This window comes from Diadema antillarum, unplaced genomic scaffold (genome assembly GCF_040938485.1).
Source record: "Diadema antillarum isolate AM-2024a unplaced genomic scaffold, OU_Dant_1.0 scf00000208, whole genome shotgun sequence".
Taxonomy (NCBI): domain Eukaryota; kingdom Metazoa; phylum Echinodermata; class Echinoidea; order Diadematoida; family Diadematidae; genus Diadema; species Diadema antillarum.
Genome location: NW_027271097.1, coordinates 689,469 through 710,437, shown reverse-complemented (window position 1 = coordinate 710,437; position 20,969 = coordinate 689,469). Strand labels below are relative to the sequence as shown.

General features: G+C 38.7%; 1 protein-coding gene across 1 annotated transcript in view; it reads right to left on the bottom strand.

Annotated features, from left to right (window-relative positions):
• Positions 1-20,969, bottom strand: part of LOC139724224 (A disintegrin and metalloproteinase with thrombospondin motifs 1-like) — a 42,655-nt gene that overhangs the window by 12,902 nt on the left and 8,784 nt on the right. Inside the window, exons 2-11 of the mRNA XM_071635367.1 lie at positions 9,882-9,942; positions 7,865-8,214; positions 6,875-7,035; positions 6,714-6,811; positions 5,751-5,938; positions 5,103-5,186; positions 3,805-3,947; positions 3,013-3,156; positions 1,599-1,734; positions 844-1,005 (exon numbers count right to left, since the gene is read on the bottom strand). Of these exons, the coding sequence (XP_071491468.1) occupies positions 844-1,005; positions 1,599-1,734; positions 3,013-3,156; positions 3,805-3,947; positions 5,103-5,186; positions 5,751-5,938; positions 6,714-6,811; positions 6,875-7,035; positions 7,865-8,214; positions 9,882-9,942 (1,527 nt within the window). The remainder of the gene's footprint in view (positions 1-843; positions 1,006-1,598; positions 1,735-3,012; positions 3,157-3,804; positions 3,948-5,102; positions 5,187-5,750; positions 5,939-6,713; positions 6,812-6,874; positions 7,036-7,864; positions 8,215-9,881; positions 9,943-20,969) is intronic.

Sequence of the window (20,969 nt, the reverse complement as noted above, 5' to 3'; positions counted from 1 at the left end):
ACAGAACCAACGACCTTAAGTATCCTCAGAGTGACTGGGCAATTAGGAAAACGTTTCTTGGCTATAGTAATGAGTAAAACCGCTGTTGCCAAAGGATTCGAACTAATGACCTCAGAATTAACAGTCAGTAATATAGGCCTCAATATCTTCTCGTAATAAATAAGTAGATTTTGCAACGATGAATTTTTGTAATTTGCTCTTTCACTCATTGATAGTGATCGAATAGATATCAGGAAAGTAAATCATACACTGTGTCATACATTTTATGTAACCATAGTAACTGAGGATAAATATGGGATACTACCACTATAAGCAACATTATCGGCTCAAAAAAAAAGAAGAAACGAGATTAGGCATAACTATTCATCAACATGCTATGAAATCCTATGTAATATGTTTATAACAAATTGGAAAGAAATATGCTTAAAAGCAAAATAAAAACAAACAGAAAAGAACACGATCACCGCTTGCCTATCAATGTGCAAGCTTTTTGGTTTATTTTGAAGATAAATCAAAATGTAAACATTTATTATTCAAACTGGATGAATGTCTTCCATGTCCTTATATTTAACTGAGCACGATGAAATCGTCAGCAATTTGAAGTTGTATAAGTATGTTTTCATTTAATATCAATCACATTGGACATAAATTGTTATTTAATGATTTCTTTCAATGTTATGTCAGTGCAATAATAAGCGTGTAGAAAATTACTTTTACCTCAAATATGTTCTTAGTGTATGCTTCAAACCAGCTACATCGACTTCGAATCGAGTGAATTTCTTCTTAAATACGTTAGTTTTGTGCCAGATTAGGGATAAATATTCGCTATTTTGAAATACTTGCTTGAACGCCATAAATGAGAAGCGCCACGTCCGTACACATACCGCTGAAGTACGTTGAGAACGTAATACATTGCTGATCGGCGTCGTAAATTTGACCCGGAAGTGGATTGCCGTCGATGATGACAAGATCTTCCGGGATGTCATCGAGGCAATCAATACTCGGCTCACTGTTTGGTTGTAATCAATAAGGACGAAAATGTATTTATTTTTAATGATGTTAATGAAGTTACTGCTAAGCTAATAATTCAATTTCGTTATAGTGTTTTTCCCTACCAAAATCAAGAACACCATTTATAAAGAATCATAATTACACTTGGCAAGAAGCCTTTGCCAGAGAGAAGCAACCTGATGACGAACATTCGTTGCAACTATTTTGTGAAAGATTGTAAATGTTGACTCAAGCTTAATATACAAAGACATTAAATATGACGTTTCGAATAGCTTATTATCCCACTAAATTAAGCAAGTTCTGATTAATCGATCATAGCTCTACTACCTTTCACGCGGGTGAAAATATACAGCACAGGGGGCAGTTCATCCTGCGTTTTGTCAGATTTTTTTTTTTCTGACAAATTGCATTAAGGCCCTGAAACTCATGCATCTGATTGGCTAAGAGCAAATTTGTCCGGGAAAAATTACATAGCCCTACGGCTTAATAAAATCCCCTGCTCGCCCAATGTTACATTGTTGATGAAGGTACTAGGAAGAAAGAAATCAAAAGACGGAATTAGTCACATGAAAACTTCGTAGATATACATACTTGAGAAAAATCTCGAGCTGATCTTTGCTACACTCCGACCAGACGAAGCCCCCAGTCCCACCTATTCGGTTTGCTGACATGATGTTTGTACCTAGCGGACAGCCGACGTCCTTATCGTGCAACATCCCGAGTCTGCGAGCGAATGTCAGGAAACCTGTCTCTTTTACCACTTATGCTTATTACATCATTATGGTAACCACATTTTCTGTGTGTATAGTGCACTTCAATTCAAACTTATCTCATGCTTCTCAAAACTACAACGGTGAAATTAAACTGAAGAGAAAAGCAATTATCAGAATTCCATTCACACAAGGCCTCATACACCATGCATAAATTGAGTAAGTTCTGACATTCAGAAAACTGCATGTATTTTGTAGCACACAATGTCATAAGCGATTATGATAACGAAATTAGCATGCATACACTTTACACAAAATACGTACTTTCCCTATATCATACACCAATTGCTTTATCCACAAATCTGACCATTCATGCCATGCACGGATGTGAAGCTCAATATTGATGTAGCCTTAACTTGCTTTACATCTAGCAGACGTTTAATAGTTTTCTTTCTCGGAGGACTGGGTTATAAAACAAAATATTTATTGTACTTAAGTAGTTGAGGGCCGCGGAGTAAAACAAAATAGAGTAACTATCGACCATATAGCTTAAAGGGATTCCCACTCTTAGCTTCGATGAGATGGAAAGTTCTGCTCATCAGTTTAATAGTGTGGTTTTATGTATTAATACATGGATTTCCTTCCTACACACAGGATAACACGACTCTGTAGTGATGCTAAAAAGTATTTGAACCAGATCTTAATTTCGCTATATTTGGTTTTATCTTGCTTGCCGGTCGAATATTCTCCCTGAATCTTGTTGAGCTCTTTCCGTTCGTTATTTTTAATTGTTTATTTCATTTCCAACAAAATAGCTACAATGAAACATTTCAATACACATAATGCAACGAGATCAGTAGGCCTACCACAATGTAATAAAAGACAAGGAAATGTGAACTGAGATACAAATGTTATATTGTAAGTTTTATAACAAATTCTGTAACAAAGTTGTTGGACCTGGAGGGGACGACTAACAAGCAGGACCTGCTGTATGCAGTCCCATCATTAAAAAAAATAAATAACAACAACATCCAATTTCCTACAAAAGTAATAGATAGTTGTCCTTGTATTACCGATTATGTACAATTACACCAAAAGAGCAATCAAAAATGCAAAAGGAATAGTGGCAATCACGACAAATCTTAACATGAGGGGAAAAGAAAGAAATAACTATACAAGAAACTAACGAAAAGTTTCTCGGTAACAGCACTCTCCAAAATTCACATTTTGTAAACCTTCATCAGTCCACATATTCATGACGTAATGAGTAGAAGGTAGAAATAGAACTCACGTGTGGCCAATTTCATGAGCAATGATTAGTCCGGTGGATAACCCGTTATCCTCGTTGAGAGAACATTGATGTGTCAGCGAACAGGTGCCTCTCACATTGGCAATGCCAAGCAAGTATTTATTCTGTTCTAATTCAATGTCGTATCTGTGGAGATAGAGAGAGAGAGAGAGGGGGGGGGGGCAGGGATAGAGCAAGAGGGGCGGGAAGATGGTGAGAGAACAGAGTCCGATTAAAAAAAATGATATAACAGCACCTCTTGCTGGATTGTCCAAATGTCATGGTAACGGCAAAACTCAAGCTTCGTGATTGGTTGTTGCTTCTAAGAAAAATATTGTTATCCTTACATTTTTCATTAAATAGCTAGTAACCAGGACCATGTGGTATGAAAAAAGATGAAATCAAACATTAATCAAGAGTCATTTTGGTTCTGCGCAATGGACCATTGCGCTTATGAATGATTGAATGTAAGCCTATGTTTCGTACATATTTTAAAACACATTCCAAACAAGCGAAATCATTTTTTTTTTTTTTTTGGGGGGGGGGGGGGGTTCTTTTACATAAGTAAAACGCAAAATCAATATTACGTGCACACACGCGATCGGGAAACACACACAAAACGCAAGTATTAAGGCACTCTGGACTTTATCATCACAAACTTTGAAGCACTACTATCGTAAACTGGATTAAATTGATATTCCATAAACGGTTGGGCTCCGATGGGGAGTCGTTTTTGTCATAAAGTGAGGATTGGTTTTGGATTATTTTCATGCAAAGATAGTGAATTATACAAACCTTGTAATCATGATCGCGTTGTCCCAGTGATCTTTATGGCTATCGTCCAGTTTATTTGTGTAGTACTGAAACCAGCAAAAGCTAGACAGGGTCATCTCACCATCCAGTACCACGTCTAGAGTTACGCCCTCTGGTGCCACGACCTGGACAGGAAGAAATAAAAGTCAGCTCGGAGCTCCATGATCAGACAGCGGTGATTTACGATTACATGCATGTAATGAAAAGTGAAATAAACATTTGTTATACAGTATAATGACTGGTCATGTAATTAGTGTAAATCGAGCTTGCCAGCACATCCACCTGACAGCAATATTCTAGTATTGATCTAATTATTTAATCTAATTAATAGAAAAGGTCTGCTACTGAATCCAATGCAATACAATGAAATTTGGTGCTTAGGCCTGAGTGTAGACTGACCGGCGATTCTCGCCATCCACTACGCAGATTCATTCTATGTTTGAATATGAACTTCATAGTGATTGTTACATCGAGCAAAGTCTTGCATCCTGTCGCCTTGACAACGAGTGAAGTGTCTAAGCAACTGAGAAAAAAGGGTAATTTTGTCCGAATGTGCACACAAGCTAATTATGAACTGGTTGAATGAGCTGTTGAGCCGAATGATTGAGCCCAACGGTTGAGCCCAATAGAATTCGAATGGCCTCATAGAGATGGTATGCATGACTGTCTAATCCATACATCAACTAACGAGTCAGAAAAAGAATCCCAAACACGAACGTTTCGTTCTTTTATCAGCATAATCAGGTGCTTTTGATATGAGCTCAATTAAAAAGGACATACTTAACGTATATCTGCAGTAACATTTGATTAGAAAACTTAAAAAAATAGGAAGATTGCTTATCCAACATAGTAGCTCTTACTTCTCTTAAAGCAAATTAGAAAATAGAGATGAAAAGAGAAAAGTCTGAATATAATTATAAAAGCTAAATGCAAAATTCGACACCTCCATTTCTATCAACTTGGGCTATTTGAGATGAAAGATGTTAAAAAAACAAAGATAGTGATAAGAATCATGAGATAATTTTAATGACATACTGATATATTCTTGTCATGCATCATTGAAAAGATTTACTTACTATTTGATGATGATTTTACTTTAAAAAGAAAAAGCTATTTTGAAAATATTACTAAAATCACATTTTTTCTTTTTTTTATAGAAAATCAATCACTTGTTAATCCTTTCTGTGGCAGAATCTTAGGACAGTGTGTATAATGCTATGGGGTTTTCTGTGCCAATCAAAACTCAGAGCACTCAAAGGGTTAATTGAATATCAACTTACCGAATCCGAGGTGAGAACAAGGAGTCTAACGATGTGAAAGTGGATGACTCGCCCCAAACTGTCATGACGGAACCTCCCCGCTGCCTTTAACGGGAGAAAAGTAAATCTACACATCAATACGACACAAAACACTCATAAATTATTTACACAAGATCAATTTACCATCGCCGTGAAAAAAAGAAAAGCACATAAGTCTTTCAATCCACATAAATCATAAGAATGTAAACTTGTAAACATAATGCAAAGACAACATAAATGAAGAATCATCATTTCCTTTTTTGTAAATAATCTTATCAGTTTATCAGCAAGCTGTCGACTTGCTTAACTCAGAATCACATCATGGTCCATATTTATCATCATCTTTGCTAAATGAGTTTAATCAGAATAAAATCATTGCAGTCAGAGGAAAAGCTATTTATGAACACATGCAACTTCGAGACCCAATGCACTGCTATAAGATCCCCACAACAACAACAACAACAGCAACAACAACAACAAAGCATGGATAATATATTAAAGTATATCCAGAACGTTCATACATATCGTTACAACCATTCCATGTCATTCGATGTTCCTGATTTGTCCTCTGGTTTACTGAAACATTTCACATGTTATTTTCCTTCCTCAAAATCGCCTAAGTATACTCACGATGTTAATGAGAGTCAAGGTATAAGGAACGACATCGGTTCCATAGTATAGTCGCATCTGATTGTCTGCGACCACGAGTAGTTCCATAGCCTTTGCCTCTTTGTCGGTTTCCCGCCTTTTCCTGGTCGGATTCTCCGTCTGCCCGGACTGAAGTGGCATTGTGTGATTGAAGATGGTGTGGAAGAAACCTATGGACAGGGAGTTGGGACAAAAGAAAGTTTTAGTCTTTCGTTAGAGAGATGACTCCGTTGTTTTCATCTTTTCATCTGTATTAATTTCGTCTTATTTTCACATGATAGCTCTTCAGTTAAAGAACTGATTTACAGAGGGGCCCTGCATAAGAATAACACAAGTTACCCACAAAGTTGCTTGCAAAAGTACCTTACAATAATAATAACACATAATTACGAACTGAATACAATATAAGATTATAATACAAGAAAAAAAACAGATTAAAGGCGAGACATAGTTTTCAGAAGGGCTCCAAAACGATCTTCCACATCTCGGAACCTGCTTGCACGTCATATGATATCGTGTCAATCGTAGGTAGGTTAACTGTTTCTTATAAAAAGCAACAACAACGTGCTTCTGTATCAGAAAAAGGAATGGACGCACCCACCAAATTTATAGATTGCACGATGAACGTGACGTCATCACAATTCGGAGACCGTTATAGACTGTCAATCGTGACCATGACGATTTCTATCCCATTTTATTAGATTACGGCTGGACGCTGCTGACTCGGGCAGTGGACCGTATAAACTGTCATTGACCGTAAGGGCGTTCTCCTTGTTCTTTTTTTCCCCCCTTGATCAGGTTGTCATGTTCAAGTACTACATAACAATAATACCTAAAGCTCTATAGCGCATTATACCTCAAACGTTGATGTTATCCTTACAATGATTAAGTCTCTTGTAAATTGAGAAAAAATGGAAAGAGTATGTCCTTTCGTCAGACACTTACTTGTGTCCAACCCACAGAAGTGTTCTTCCTCGTCATCGAAGCCCACCTCGACATTGATATCATCGACGTCGAGATCGTCGGGTTCGGTCTCATCACTGCTGCCGAAGTCGTCCTCCACAATCGAGCTCCTACCGGCTTCCCAGTCGAAGTCTGTTTGGGACTCCCTCTTGATGATGATGTGAGGCTGAAATCGACCCGTGTCTGACCTCACGAGACCAGCGTCTCGCCATGGCTGCCCGCGGTCTGAGTGGTATCGAGTGGCGTGTTCTCTCTTCAGCGGCCGAACCACCAGGTCAAACTCTGGAGTACTTATTATGCCGGTCTGAGAAAGAGACGAGCCCATGTGAACAAAATCATTAAGTTTAGATATGACCGTTAAGCATATAACTTTCACTCTGATGGAATAAAATTGACTTAAATGAAATATGATTGTCACAGATCAAGGTCAAACTTTCGTGCATTTACAAACAAGAATCACAAGAAATTGAAATGTTATTGAGGTATATTTAGCAGTATGACAGTTATGAAAACAGAATCGATACTTCGTAAGGTCTCATTTGGAAGGGATTACCTTCACTTTAGTAATTAAAGTCATGTGTTTCCAAACAGCGTACCCAATTAAACAACGAGAACGTGAAATGAATGGATTAATTCCAAGAATCCCAGAAGTATTTCTTATGAATGGAAATTAAGATGTGCAGATGTATATACATGTACTGATATTTTATATTATGTATTTCTTAATATTTGAAAGGGTTCTTAAAATACAACTCGAAAACAGCAACATCTCTTTCTGCCGTATACAGGCTTGGATGGTAAGCAGGGACATGTCTTTTTAGCGCCAGCACTACTCCTTTGGATGCCTAGGCCAGGAAAAAATAACAATCAGTCGATGAAGAAAAGAAAAAAGAAAATGAAGAACAAATAAGAAGAAAGGGAGAAAGACAGACAAAGAAAAAAAGAAAGTAAAAAAGTAGAAGAAAGATGAAGCGAAGAAGAAAAAGAAGACAGTGTGTGGGAAAGAGTTTCGTTTTAAAATTATTAGTACACAGGTTAACCTATTGGTATGTGGTGAGATGCATTCTGTGGGACTGTCATTCATGATTAAACGACTGCTTGAACCAAGGTTCACCCGTAATAGGACAACTCACCACACCACGGCACAAGCTGATCGCCACAGTAGAATTCCGGTCACCCCATCGTTCCGGTGAAATCAGCTGTCCGTGATAGAAACATTCAGCATCAATGGCTTTGCGGTCCACTACCCGACCGTCCGGACCCAGAAACTCGGCCTCCAGACCTTGCCTGATTAACCCTGAGGCCCCGCGGAGGACCATTTGATAGGTGGCGTCGAAAGCTTTGAATTCGATTTGACGTAAATTCTTGGCCGATGAAGCCTGCCTCGGCTTTCTCGAGACTCTGTCGGTGCCATCAGTGTTATGATAGAGTCCATCGCTAGTTGAAGACGCACCGACTTCCGTGGGCTCTGCTATATGAAAATCTGTTGAAAAATCGCCACCGATTCCGTTTCATTTTTAAATAGAAATCTGTGCAGTATGGAACACTGTACGTTAAACCAACAAGGTATCTTAATATTATATTACAACATATGATAAAACGTCTTTTTTTTTTTAACATGATATATGCGGTATTGGCCTGTCAACAGTACTATATCACTCATTAAGATAGGCTTACATGAATCTACGTATACAGGTTTGTATAAACTAAACAAAATACAATAAAATCATTAGATTCATTACGGCATTGCAATTTTAATTTTTCAGAAAAAGTCGGTTTCCCTTACTTTTTCTTAAACTGCACAACGAGGTGTCCGCTCTTTGAAAGCGAAAGTTATTTTGCCGTAAGCACTCTCTTTCCTATAGGAATGGAATTCTAAGACACCAAGGATCTTCGAGTCCTTCCCGCTCTGCTGCGCCGATGTGCTCCATTAAATTTGCGGAAAACTGTCCATGACGGTAGAGTACGCTATATCTAAGTCTCATTACGGTCATTGGCAAGATTCTATTCAGCTGAATCCTTTATGGAGTTTGGCCAACACCAGACGGTGTCATTTTGTCACCCTCCATTACAAGATAATTGAGCAGTTTGTTGAACTAGAGCACCCGACCCCATTCTCCACTTCAACGTTAACAACAAAGAGGATCACTTCAGCAATTCTTTCTTGGGGAACGCCGCTAAGAAATTTTATATCCATTGGAAAGTAAAGTGAATGAATTGGGAAGGTTACCCAAATCCCTCGCCTATGTGGTTGGAATATAGATCATCTAGAGTAAGCTGGGAGAACGCAGTGGTTTCGTACACAAGATTAAGGTTTCAACAACAAGGATAATCACCACTTGTGACCAAGTGTCCTATCTAGGGATAATCCTCTAGAAGAGAAAGAAGACCGAAACCTCTTGGACGCGTAAACAACATCAACTCGCGCAACACAACACGTGGAAAAACGTCAACAGTATACTGGATCGAGACTTATAGGTGGATGCTGACATATCTTACAACGTGTGGCAGTTTGAGCTCTTTGGCTTTTCTCTCTCTTCCTTTGTTTTCATTTGTTCTTATTGCTTCTCTGTCGTTCCGCCACAAAGATAGCCTATTTGGGGTCCGTTATTGTCTATAAAGGAATATAATTTAACAGGTACAATTATAAGATCATTTACCCAAATCTCGTTGATGAATTTTTGCAGTGCGGCATTCTAACGTTAAGCATGAGCTGCATGTGCGCGCAGTCGATGGTTCATGTTGATATGCGAAAGAAATGAGGTGTGAGACGGACGTTACTCTAAAAGTTTTGCTCCTTTATTCAAGCTTTCGGTGCGACCTCATCAGGATCTGGGCGGGGGGGGGGGCTATAGATTCGCTGTGGTCTGTGTCGCCTTGTGTCACAACAGTGGGATGGTATATTTAATACGCACTTATAGGATCTATAAAATTTTTTTTTTAAATGATCTATATTCGGCTTACTATTTTGTGTAGTATAAAAATTGCTCGTTTCGTTACAAATCTGGACTTGCAAGGAAACCTAACAGTCTTTATAAACTAAACATGTAACCTATTAAGTCTATGATGTATTAAATCTATGATATATATCAAGTTTATGCGAGTGTGTTGTTGGTATGTGTATGTGCAGGTATAGAAAAAGCCACTTACCCAGCAAGCCCCTTTCACTGCCGATATAATGTTCTAATTCGTCATCAGTAAGAAACGCATCCTGCAAGAAAGAGACAAAGAGGAAATGTAAAGTATTAAGATAAACCAGAGTTTCATTCGTTTCATAAATACTGTATTTGAAATGAAAATGTGAAAGTATTTCCAATTCATAATTAAACATCAGTGATGAACGCCAGTCATACTGATGCCGAGACATCAGATCCAGATTCAGATTCAGATTCATTTATTGTCCATATAGGAAATTCTTCTTGTTGGCATGTGGGTGTACACATAGGAATATCTGCATACATACATACATACATACATACATAAGTACATTCATGTACATGTACACATATAAACAAATACAATTTTCAATATATATACACAATCGTACAAGCATAATTCATACTCACAATACAGTAAACACATACATCATTACAAATTTATATTTCATCACAATTAATTACAATTATCGAAACAAAATGGCAGAAATATAGTTCACACGGAGATGAAGAGATCGGAATAAAGACTTGACTCGGAAGAAAACAGTCAACTATATCTTATTCCTTTCATTCATCTAATCATTTCATTCATTTAGCATTATCAAAAAAGATATACAAACAAACAGGGTAATCATGTTCAGAAGACAGGGGCCTGCTTTTCAAGTCATCAGTGTTAACAATATCAAATATTAGAGGTATGCGGTAAATTCTCATTGTGCATAGGAACTCACTAGCATATATAAAGCATCCAAATGCGATATGATAAATACAGCCGATAAGATCACGTACAAAAATATGCGAACCCATACAAGGAAGCATACGGATATAACAAGATCAGACTACCAATGAATGATTGATGGTTCAAACATGACATATGGAATACTAGACTTAATTTTTTAATTTATTAATTATACTTATTTAGATTGTTGATCGAATTGTCTTTTAAAATTTGGCTGAAACTGAAGGTAAAGAGTATAAGTTAAAGTAAGAAAACTTTTTTTTTTGGTTGGGGGTATATTCAGTGTTAGATTCGGGAATGAGCAATGGGCAAGATATAGGGCACATCTTGTTTTGTACGTGACTTGACGCCTATATTGTAGCCATAGGGCATAAATAGGATGGAACTAATCCATTCAATACTTCACATACGGCAATAGGCGTTCTTGTATACACTTTGCCATCCAAGTCAGTTCAGCAAGTTACCAGCCGTAGAAAATGGTCTGCCTGGGTATATGCAGCACTAATCTCGCAGCTTTGTTTTGGACTTTTTGTAGAAGTAGATCAAGTTGGTTCACACTACCCTCTACTTATGGGCTATTCTTGTAGTGATTAGTAACTACAACGTGTAGCCTGAAAATTTGGCCTAGAACAAAATTAATTTCAGTGGATCTTGGACAAAACAAACACACTAGCAAAGAAACCACAATTATAAGCCAGTTCGGAGTTAGCTCATTGGCACATTAGTTCGAATGACGTTTATTTTTTCTCAGTCGGATAAGGGCACTTCATTCGTTTTCAGAGCGACATAATGCATAAGCTTGCGCGACGTAACAATATATGGAATTCATCAGTTATGTTGAAGCTGAGGATGAACTTGCGTAAACCAGATGACCAGAATGATCCATCAATTAGCACTTGGGAAAGCATCCATTTCATTATTTTGCATTGAATGTATTAACAATACATCTTTCTATTGATATCGCCAAATACTACTTTTGCTGTCAGGTGGATGTGCTGGCGAGCAGCATTCATAAGGATTAAATGAATGATCATTACATCACAGATGCTTATCCCGGTGAATTCAACAACCAACATGCCTGTTGGTGCGAATGACCTTTTTTTTTCTGGTCATGAGCAAAGTGGCTTATTAGGGAGATATATCAATATTTGCTGCCTCGTTAGAAATATTCTAGTGTAGACAGGGGCAAAAAGAAAAAAGAAAAAAAGGCCTAAGTGGTGACTTTAGCCTTTATTCAAAGAGTTCTCACTGTGTAATTGTTTGTCCCAACATGCTTCTTGGTCTTGTTATAATGACCCTTTGTTCCGCTTTGCGTGTGAGAGCACATAATTGACACACGCTAGAGCAGACTTGGGGAATCCCTTTGTACTTCATATTTTCGCATAATACAAAACTATTTTATTGCAGGCAAAACAGCAAAGGCAAACCCAGAGTACTGACGACAAAACCTATGATAGGTGGCGGTGTCCGATTGATATCTACAATCAAAATCATATAATCGAAATAGGCAACATTGTATACATGTGCATGTACTCTAAACCCCCTAGTCATGAACATCATGATTGTATGGCCAGACTGTTATGGAATCGGTGACAAAAAAAGTGAAAAATCAATAAAGAATAACTTGCGCACACAGTGGCTTTAAACGCAACATTGATATTCAAACGATTCCCCCCCCCCCCCTTTAAAAACTCTCAGACATGTCAGGCGTTGTCCAACTAACAATTGGTTTATCACGGGTAGTAATAAAGGTAGAATCATCGAGGCGTTACAGTAAAAGGAGTAGAAAAGCAACCTATAGGTGGGACCTGTGTATGCATTCGTCTTTGATAGAACAATTGGACAAGCTAAGACGCTATTAAGTACACCGCGTCCCTAACCAAACACCGAGGCAGGAAGAATAACATGGTACTCGATGCACTCCGTCAGTAGACCAAAGACAACTTCTTGGTCAAGTTGTCAACATCGACTTTTCTGTGGACAAACGGTCATACCTAAGCTGTGAAACAATGACGGGTAATTATTGGCCTCTTTTGGGTGACAATGGTCAAGTTGATGGTGTTTGCATGACCAGTGATCTAAGCTAAATGGTCCGAGACGGGTAGGTAACGAAGTGAAAAATCCGAACGTTTGAGTCTTGTTAGTCGTGAATGACAGGGGAGATGTCAGTTTATTCTAAGCCGAGAGCCAATTTTCGCTATCGTCTCAGTTCTCCAGGTTTCATCCAACTTTGTCTATAAGCACTTTGACTGTTACAATTATTGCCCAACCAGATCGCAAAGTAATACAAATTCAGTTTTTTTAATTAAACGAACCACACTACACTGCAGGACTTCTACTTCAACAACACCCATTGATTATCAAGACGTATAAGGAAATGATTGTTCGCTGGTCGGTTATACGCCTTGTCTCATTTTGTATGATTGATATCTCTTGCTTGTCATCCTGATCAAATTGTTATCTTCATCTACATCACTGGCCAAATTCGTTATTCTCCAAACGAACAGCGAGACAACTATCTGAGGGAGTTTAAAACATGGATAGTTTTTATTGAAGATGGTGAATATATCTAACTTGTGCGTTAATTACAAAGTACGTAACATTTTTACAGCTTTTATCAGATTTCAATAAATTCAGTGCAGGTAAGCACTTATCCCGACACAGTTATGCTCTGTATGATCTTGTAACGATCGTTACTTTGGAGCACAGAAAATGAGTGATTTGAGAATACACATTGTGGTGTGAAATTTCAAGACGCCCTCTCATAAAAGTTGTCCATAAATCTGATTAGTCAGTTTGTTCGTCCCACTAAATACAATCAACATATTTTCTGACATATTAATGAACTATTCTCCTCCGCAAACGTTGACGGCTAAAATTTTAATCACTCTTGTGCCCTCTCACTTCATTACATTATTAATTGCAACGAAGTAAAAACCAGTCCCACCACACTCCACATGACTGTGTACTAATTATGTCCGATAGGAAAATATCAAGTAATTCTATAATATTATTATTACATGTCATAAACGACAATTATTAAAATTTTGACTTGACCTTTGACCTGCGACAACACCGGAGGATAAAAGAGAATGAGGCAGTCTTTGTTGTGTAAAGGCATCATAAAAAGTGAACACTTTCAGATAGTCTTCAGGAATTCCCGCTTCTTCTTCTTTTTTTACTATTCATACACAACGGAAGCTTCGAAATGATACCAGGTACTTCGTAACCCGGAGCGTAAAAAATAAAATGACTCGCCCGTGGTTCAGATATTGCATGATAGGAAATCAGTTAGTCATCGCTCTTTCGTCATCGCGCCTCTGACTCGTTTTCTGACGTCATCCGTTTTCATTTTCTCTGTCGGTGCATCAAACCTACGACCATTTGCATCAAATTCCCAAACAGAGCCCTGTGTGACACATATTTAAACAAGATTGAGTCACCAGCTATATACAGGCAGAGATACTTGTGAATATTTGAGCACAGTATTGTCCCTAAATTCGCAAGTAAATAGGACACCGGGCACTGCATTTGTCAGTTTATCCACCCTTGCTACAGACAAACACACTCTCTCACGGTAACCGAGTGACATAATCACATGTTGGACACCGAATTCTTGTTAGCGTACGGAATGTACCTGTTGTTGTTTTTGTTTACGAAAAATAATTGAAATACATGAATGGGGCCCTACTGAAAATTAAATTGCCCCAGACAATACTGACATCAAATCAGGCGATATCATAAAGAGCTCAAACACTTTTATCATTACGTGTACAATATCATGCTTTAGTAAAATGTTCCAAAGGGAGAGCTCATAACAGAATGTCTCTGAGGTAATCATGAAAGTAAGTGCATGTATGTTATAGTTTATGGAGGTAGGACTTTAAGCGAACATTTTGTTAGTGCTCACTTTTGGATTGTTGGTTATATGGAGAGTTTGGTTATTATACGGATGGTCTTTGGCATGATATTCAAATCCCGTTTGTAATCAATGATGATGCAAAAAAAAAAAACAAACAGAGATATTCACGTCCTTCCGAAGAGCCTCTTCCTTCCTCTTTCTCTGTGTCTTTCTGCCTGAAAATGTATCATAGCAGGGCCCTGTATTCATGAAGCTGTTCGTAAAGTTACGAACGACCTACGAACGACTGTTGATCAGTTCTGATGTGCTATACTTATCATAATTTCAATAATTCAGCACAAGAACTGATCACCAGTCGTTCGTAAGTCGTTCGAAACTTTACGAACAGCTTTATGAAACACCCCATCAGGTGTAGTACCTTGCCCCAGAACTGCTTATTCTTTCCCAATTTCAAAATCTTGCTTTCTCTCTTTCCCGTATCTCCACCTCTTATGATGGAACGTGGTCATACAAAAAAAAAAAACGCATTTACTTGTATTTTATTCAAAAAAAATATATAATGGACGTCCATGTTACGTCGTAGATGATGGTGTCAATGATTAGTTGTTACTGACTTTCTGTAATCTAACCTATTATGTTATCGAAGACCCACAGACGGTGAGTTGGCTCAGTCGGTAGCGCGTCTGCAGGCCTCACGATCCTAGGACCCCGGTTCGATACCCCGGTCCCACTGAGCAATGTTGTGTGTAATCATACCGTCCCCTCTAGTAAGAGGCAAAACACTCTGTTCCTCGGATAGGACATACTGTAAAATAACTCATGCAAAGAGTAGGGTGTTTAACCCGGCCCGGTGAAGTGGTACCGCCTTACATCCAACTGGACGCCATGGAAGACCAGTAGCTACTGTATTACAGCTGAATATGGGCTATCCAGCCATCTTCTTAGATGGAAAATGAAACAAACAAACAAACAAAGATTATTCTAAGGCAGAAAGGTTCATCGCACGAAGACCCTCACTGATGTTTAATGTGGTGATATACGAGACCTTCCTCTTTTGTTTTCAGGTATTTATTTTTGGCTGGTAAGCCTATACTACTAGACAACTGCGTATTTTAGTCGTCACCGTGATATAAAAGAAAATAAAGAGACAGTGCAGACGGTTCATTGCCGTACCACCATTTCTCTTCTGTATACTGGCTAATATTGTGGCGCCGCAAACACGCCTCAATAAAGTGAGGATACTTCAATTGAAGAATTAAACTTATCTCGTTTTCACTCTCTTTTAGTATTCGTCGGGACTTTTCCTTGGGCGTTGCTGTTGCTTTGTTACTGAAGGTCGCTCGTTCCTTTTGCAAACCCAGCCACTATATTCGTGACTATTCTCCCAAGATATCTCATCGTCATAGAGTGTTTCTAACCTATGCCTGATCTTCTTCTGTGTTAGCCGTGAAAAGGGATCTGGTAAAAAAATAAAGGAGGGGGAAGAATATCTCCGAAAAAAAAAAAAAAAAAAACTTATTTGTGGTCCAAGTCGCCCGTATCAAATTGCACTGTATTAAGGAATAGCGGATTTGCCCTCCCGACTTAGATTTTAGTCATTTGTATTTGTCGTGTTTAAGTGATCAAGTCGTCTTCTGTCGATTTACTCTAAACATAGCAACAGTGGCCTTATAAACACTTGAATGAAGTTCATTAAAGTCATTTACAAACACACAAGATAATTATGACAACTCAAACTTCCTTTTCTCTCGCAACCTCGATGTACAGCATAATCTCTGCATATGGGTCTGGTTTTTACAAAGGTTTTAATGTTACAAAGAAAATACGAATGATAACGTTGAAGATTAAAGGACAAGTTCACCTTCATAAACATAAGGATTGAGAGAATGTAGCAATATTAGTAGAACACATCATTGAAAGTTTGAGGAAAATCAGACAATCCGTTCAAAAGTTATGAATTTTTGAAGTTTTTTTTGCAGTACCCGCTGGATGAGAAGACTACTGCAGTGTATGAATAACTTAGATGTCACATGCGTACAACAATATAAGGAAAATATAAAGAGAATTTCACAAAATTCCATCTTTTGAAAAAAATACACATTCCCCTGACTCGTTACCGATAAATGTTATGGGGATAATATCATTCCCCCTGCCTTTAGAAAGAGGCAAGTCAATTGCTCTTTTATTATGCGAAAAAAGTGAAAATATGTTGAATATTCTTTTATATTTTCTTTATACTGTTGTACGCATATGACTCACAAGCTGTAGTAGTCTCCTCATCCAGCGGTTCCAACACAAAAATTTTAAAAATTCATAACTTTTGCATCGATTGTCCAATTTTCCTCAAACTTTCACTGATGTGTTCTACTAATATTGTTGCATTTTCTCAATCCTTATGTTTATGAAGGTGAACTTGTCCTTTAAAGAAAATAGTGGAACTCGCGTGTAAAATGTCGATCGCTTTTCGCGAAGGAGCAATGCCCTGCCGCCGAGAATAGCGCCGAGCTACGTGACAGTACATCGCTCAGGGCATGACTCCGATCGTTACGCACGAGCACACACCATGTGCGCAATGTACACGTGCGTTCTTTCCTATAAAGACGTGCCTCATTGTTGGACAAGCAGACAATAGAAGTGGGGGGGGGGGGGGGTATCAGCTCCCTTTTTTACAAGGTCGATCGGATAACGTTCGTCTTTGGAAAGATCGATGGACGGTGGGCTTCTTATGACATATAGAGCAATCTTGGGCCTTGTAATACAGACAAGACATGATTAACTATTGACGAAAAAGCTAAATTGCCAGGTGCTCGTAACAACCTTTAGCCAACAAAGGACAAGGAGACCCAGTAATAAAGCAGCGGACCACTCCAATTATATCTGTAAGTTGATATATTCTAGTCTCAAACAGTCATCTACGCAGATTGTTCTCTACGTCTTGACGAAACATTCGTACCTTTGTTTAAACACGCCTACTCATACAAATGGATATCAACAAAGATGCCAAATGAAGGAAAAGTGTGAAGACATCGTTGGAGAAAAGGGAAAATGTACGACAAGGGGATCTTGGACGGAGGAAGCAAAAAGGGTGGAAGAATAGCTTTGATCAGACAGTCAGAATGAAGCATACACTTTCAACAAAAACTTCTACAACATAGCGCTATAAGAGCGTTTATGAATGATGACGAGCATTTAGGCTACATGGAAAACAATTCACGACTGTGATCATCAGGATACTAGGTGGTAAATTTGCACGATTCGAGTCAGCTTTCAGGGCTCAGAATGAGAACAGAAGATCACTAAAAATGCTGGCAGGACAAAACATTGAGTTACGATTATAGTGTGGATTTTCCGGTTGATCGCAACTCTTTCATAACATGGCACGGAGGTCGGGGCATGCGTCGTGAAGTTTTGCGAGACCGTCAAAAGATCTACACGGACAACATTATAGTTCAATTCGCTTTTACTTCCACACACACACACAACACACACACGGAAGCAGACATGCATTGTCAACAAAGAAAAACAAGAACGAAACCATATGCAAGCGAGTACTCTAATCCGCTGTGATGTTTTGGTTGTTAAGTATGACTAAAGGGTCGTGATCACTTAGTGCAATGGAAGTCGGATCCTGCTTGTCGTTTTCACGTTGACTACAGATGATTGAAAAAAAACATCGTTATCATCTCATCATTTCGTCATTCATTCAAACTCGTCTTTATATTTTTTCTTCCTCCCTTTCAATGCTATCAAGATCTTTTCGAACTGTGTACAGATGACTCAGGATCAAGTTGACAAATCCGACTTTCTTTAAATCGTTTGCTATTCCACTTCCTAGCTTTAATCAGGGACGTCTCCTTCAATTACCTGGCTTGTTGCTTATCAGACGCCACTCGAGTCTTTCTAGATCATGGATCCACGTTTTATGATCGTTGCTATCTTATAATCAAGGTGTCAGTCTGTTGGCGCCAATTTCATAGATCCGTTGACCTCAGGCTTTATTTTTCGAGGTTTTCGATCAATTTCTTGCCAATCTCATATCTTTGTTGTGCAGGTGCAAATGCCATGTTCTCTCTTAAAAGTTTGTGCTGTAGAATAATCGCTGCTCTCTACAGGTTCAGGTTACAGGTTCTTGTTCTTTGCTATGTATAACTGCTCACGAGACGTAAGATCAGCCTTTTACTCGGTATTCTAAAAAATCTTCCGTTTACTTTCATCGGTCAACCTTATCCACCAAGCACTTTGTCTATATCCACGTGGCGTTACTTGGCCATGAATCTTGAACCCGTGTGACGCACTCTTTTACGGGTAACGTTCCATGAAGAGACGTCCTTGTCCTTACGTCCCTAATCTTTGCACACGTGACTGACTTCCATCACCATCTCACACTGAGTCATTCACTCATCGTACAAGAGACTTACATCGAACAGAATGGCCGAAACAATACTGGCAACGAATACAACAGCATTACCCCTAAACAAGATTGGTCGACTAATCATGCTGATGAAGATTCTGAAGTAAAGAAAAGTTGAAAAAGGTATAGGAACAATAACTAAAGGAAGGAACCTTATAATTGTGTTTTTTCAGTCACGATTTCTGGGCAAAGAGTTGTTACACGATTTTGTGGATTGATTGAAGCACAACTAACATGACTATATAATGTTGAATGTCAGCCTACGGCCTACACGACAATGATATCCATCTGTTCTATATGCTACATTGGAATCTAAATAAGCAATGAGTTTCAAAGCGCCACTTCGCATGGTTTCCTAGAAGTACACGAGCTCGAAGGAGAGCCAAACCGTCGATTGGGGCAGGCTAGGTCGAAGCAGGGAGGTGTGAGAGAGAGAGCGCTGTCGTTAAGTAGGTTGGCCTCGACCAGGGAGGTGAGTAACTTCCCGCCTCGACTGAGAAATTAATAGTCCTGGTGTCCAGCTCTGTGGACACCAAGGCTTTCGAGCTGCCGTCCGGATCACTACCATCGGTGGCTGTCGGAATGAGGGAATCCTGACGGACTGAACTTGTATTAACAAACCCCGATGGAAGCATATTATTATGAAATAACACATTACATTGGTATCATAAAATCAACGATGTGATAACATATAGAATTTATTGAAGACCCTTTGGGTATTATCCAGGGGTGCCCGGGGAGAAGCGGTTCATTTTGCGGGATATGTCGAGATCCCCCAAACTTCATGTCCCTTTCATTAATGTGTAGAGCTAACCGTGCCCAGAGGCAGAAAGCTTCGCACATGTTTCTTTGTTTAATCAGTTCTCTCGACCTACGTTTGCCGAGGTACTTTAATTTGAGGGGGATGGGGATTCAAGAGCGAAGCGTGAAAGTGACGGTTACTGTGCAAACGTGAAATTGTGAAGAAACTTATTTTGTTTGCTTGCGTCAACACACAATGGGTCACACACCCTTCTACAGTATCCATGTGAACGCGGTTAGGCTGATAGTTCCATAAACCATATTCTAGGTGAGCCTGCAGCCATACGAAATCGATTTACTCTGCTACAAAAACAGCACACATACGCTCAAACATACACAAACACGAACTTAGCTGTGCACATTGATTTTGAGAAACGAAGAGGTTTAAAAATTGTACAACCAGTGCAATCAGAACTGTAGATTTGATGTGTGTAACATCTTATGACTAACAACTAATGAAAACACGCAGAATAGGAATATTGCAATCATAATTTCATAAAAGATAAAAGCAGCTTCAAGAAAGTGAGGTGCTGCTACTAACAGAAACATTTAATTTAATTCAATAACATTTATAAGATGAAATATCGCCCTTCCCTCCCTCCAAATATGGTAATTTGTATCAAGATACAAAATCTATAGTTACTCGAAGGAGAAATGATTGTCATTGTCTTCATCCACTACTCTGATGAAAAAAAGAAAAGAAATGAGAATGGTCCTGCCACCTTCAGATCAAAACCGTACGTGACATTCAGCCTAGTCGTGTGTGATAACTTTCGTTTCTACTCGAATGTAACAATACATGCAGGGTGAGTCATAATTGATTAAAACATCTATTATCTCTTTCAGCCCCCCCCCCACACACACACACACATACACACGCATACATTCACGCATGATAGTAATGTATACATTGAGAAAGTATCACACCTGAGCCACACACACACACACACACACTGGCCTTCGGACGAAATATGTTCGCACCTGTCTCTACACCAGCAAAGACAAAGGACTTGCAAGGACGACAATGGAGCGAACAAAATGGGTCATTCTCCTTCTTGCCATCTTACAAGCTAGCCGATCGATTGACTTACATACCGCATTAGCGCCCAGTCGGAGTAAACAGGTGCGCTTTCACTTTCTCGATCAGCATCTAGCTGTCTCGATTTCAGTGCACGCACAAACCATGTCACAATAACTGCATTTAACTATTTCGTTATTACTGAACGTAATAATGATTGATATGAATGAATGCATTCATTTATTGAGTTAT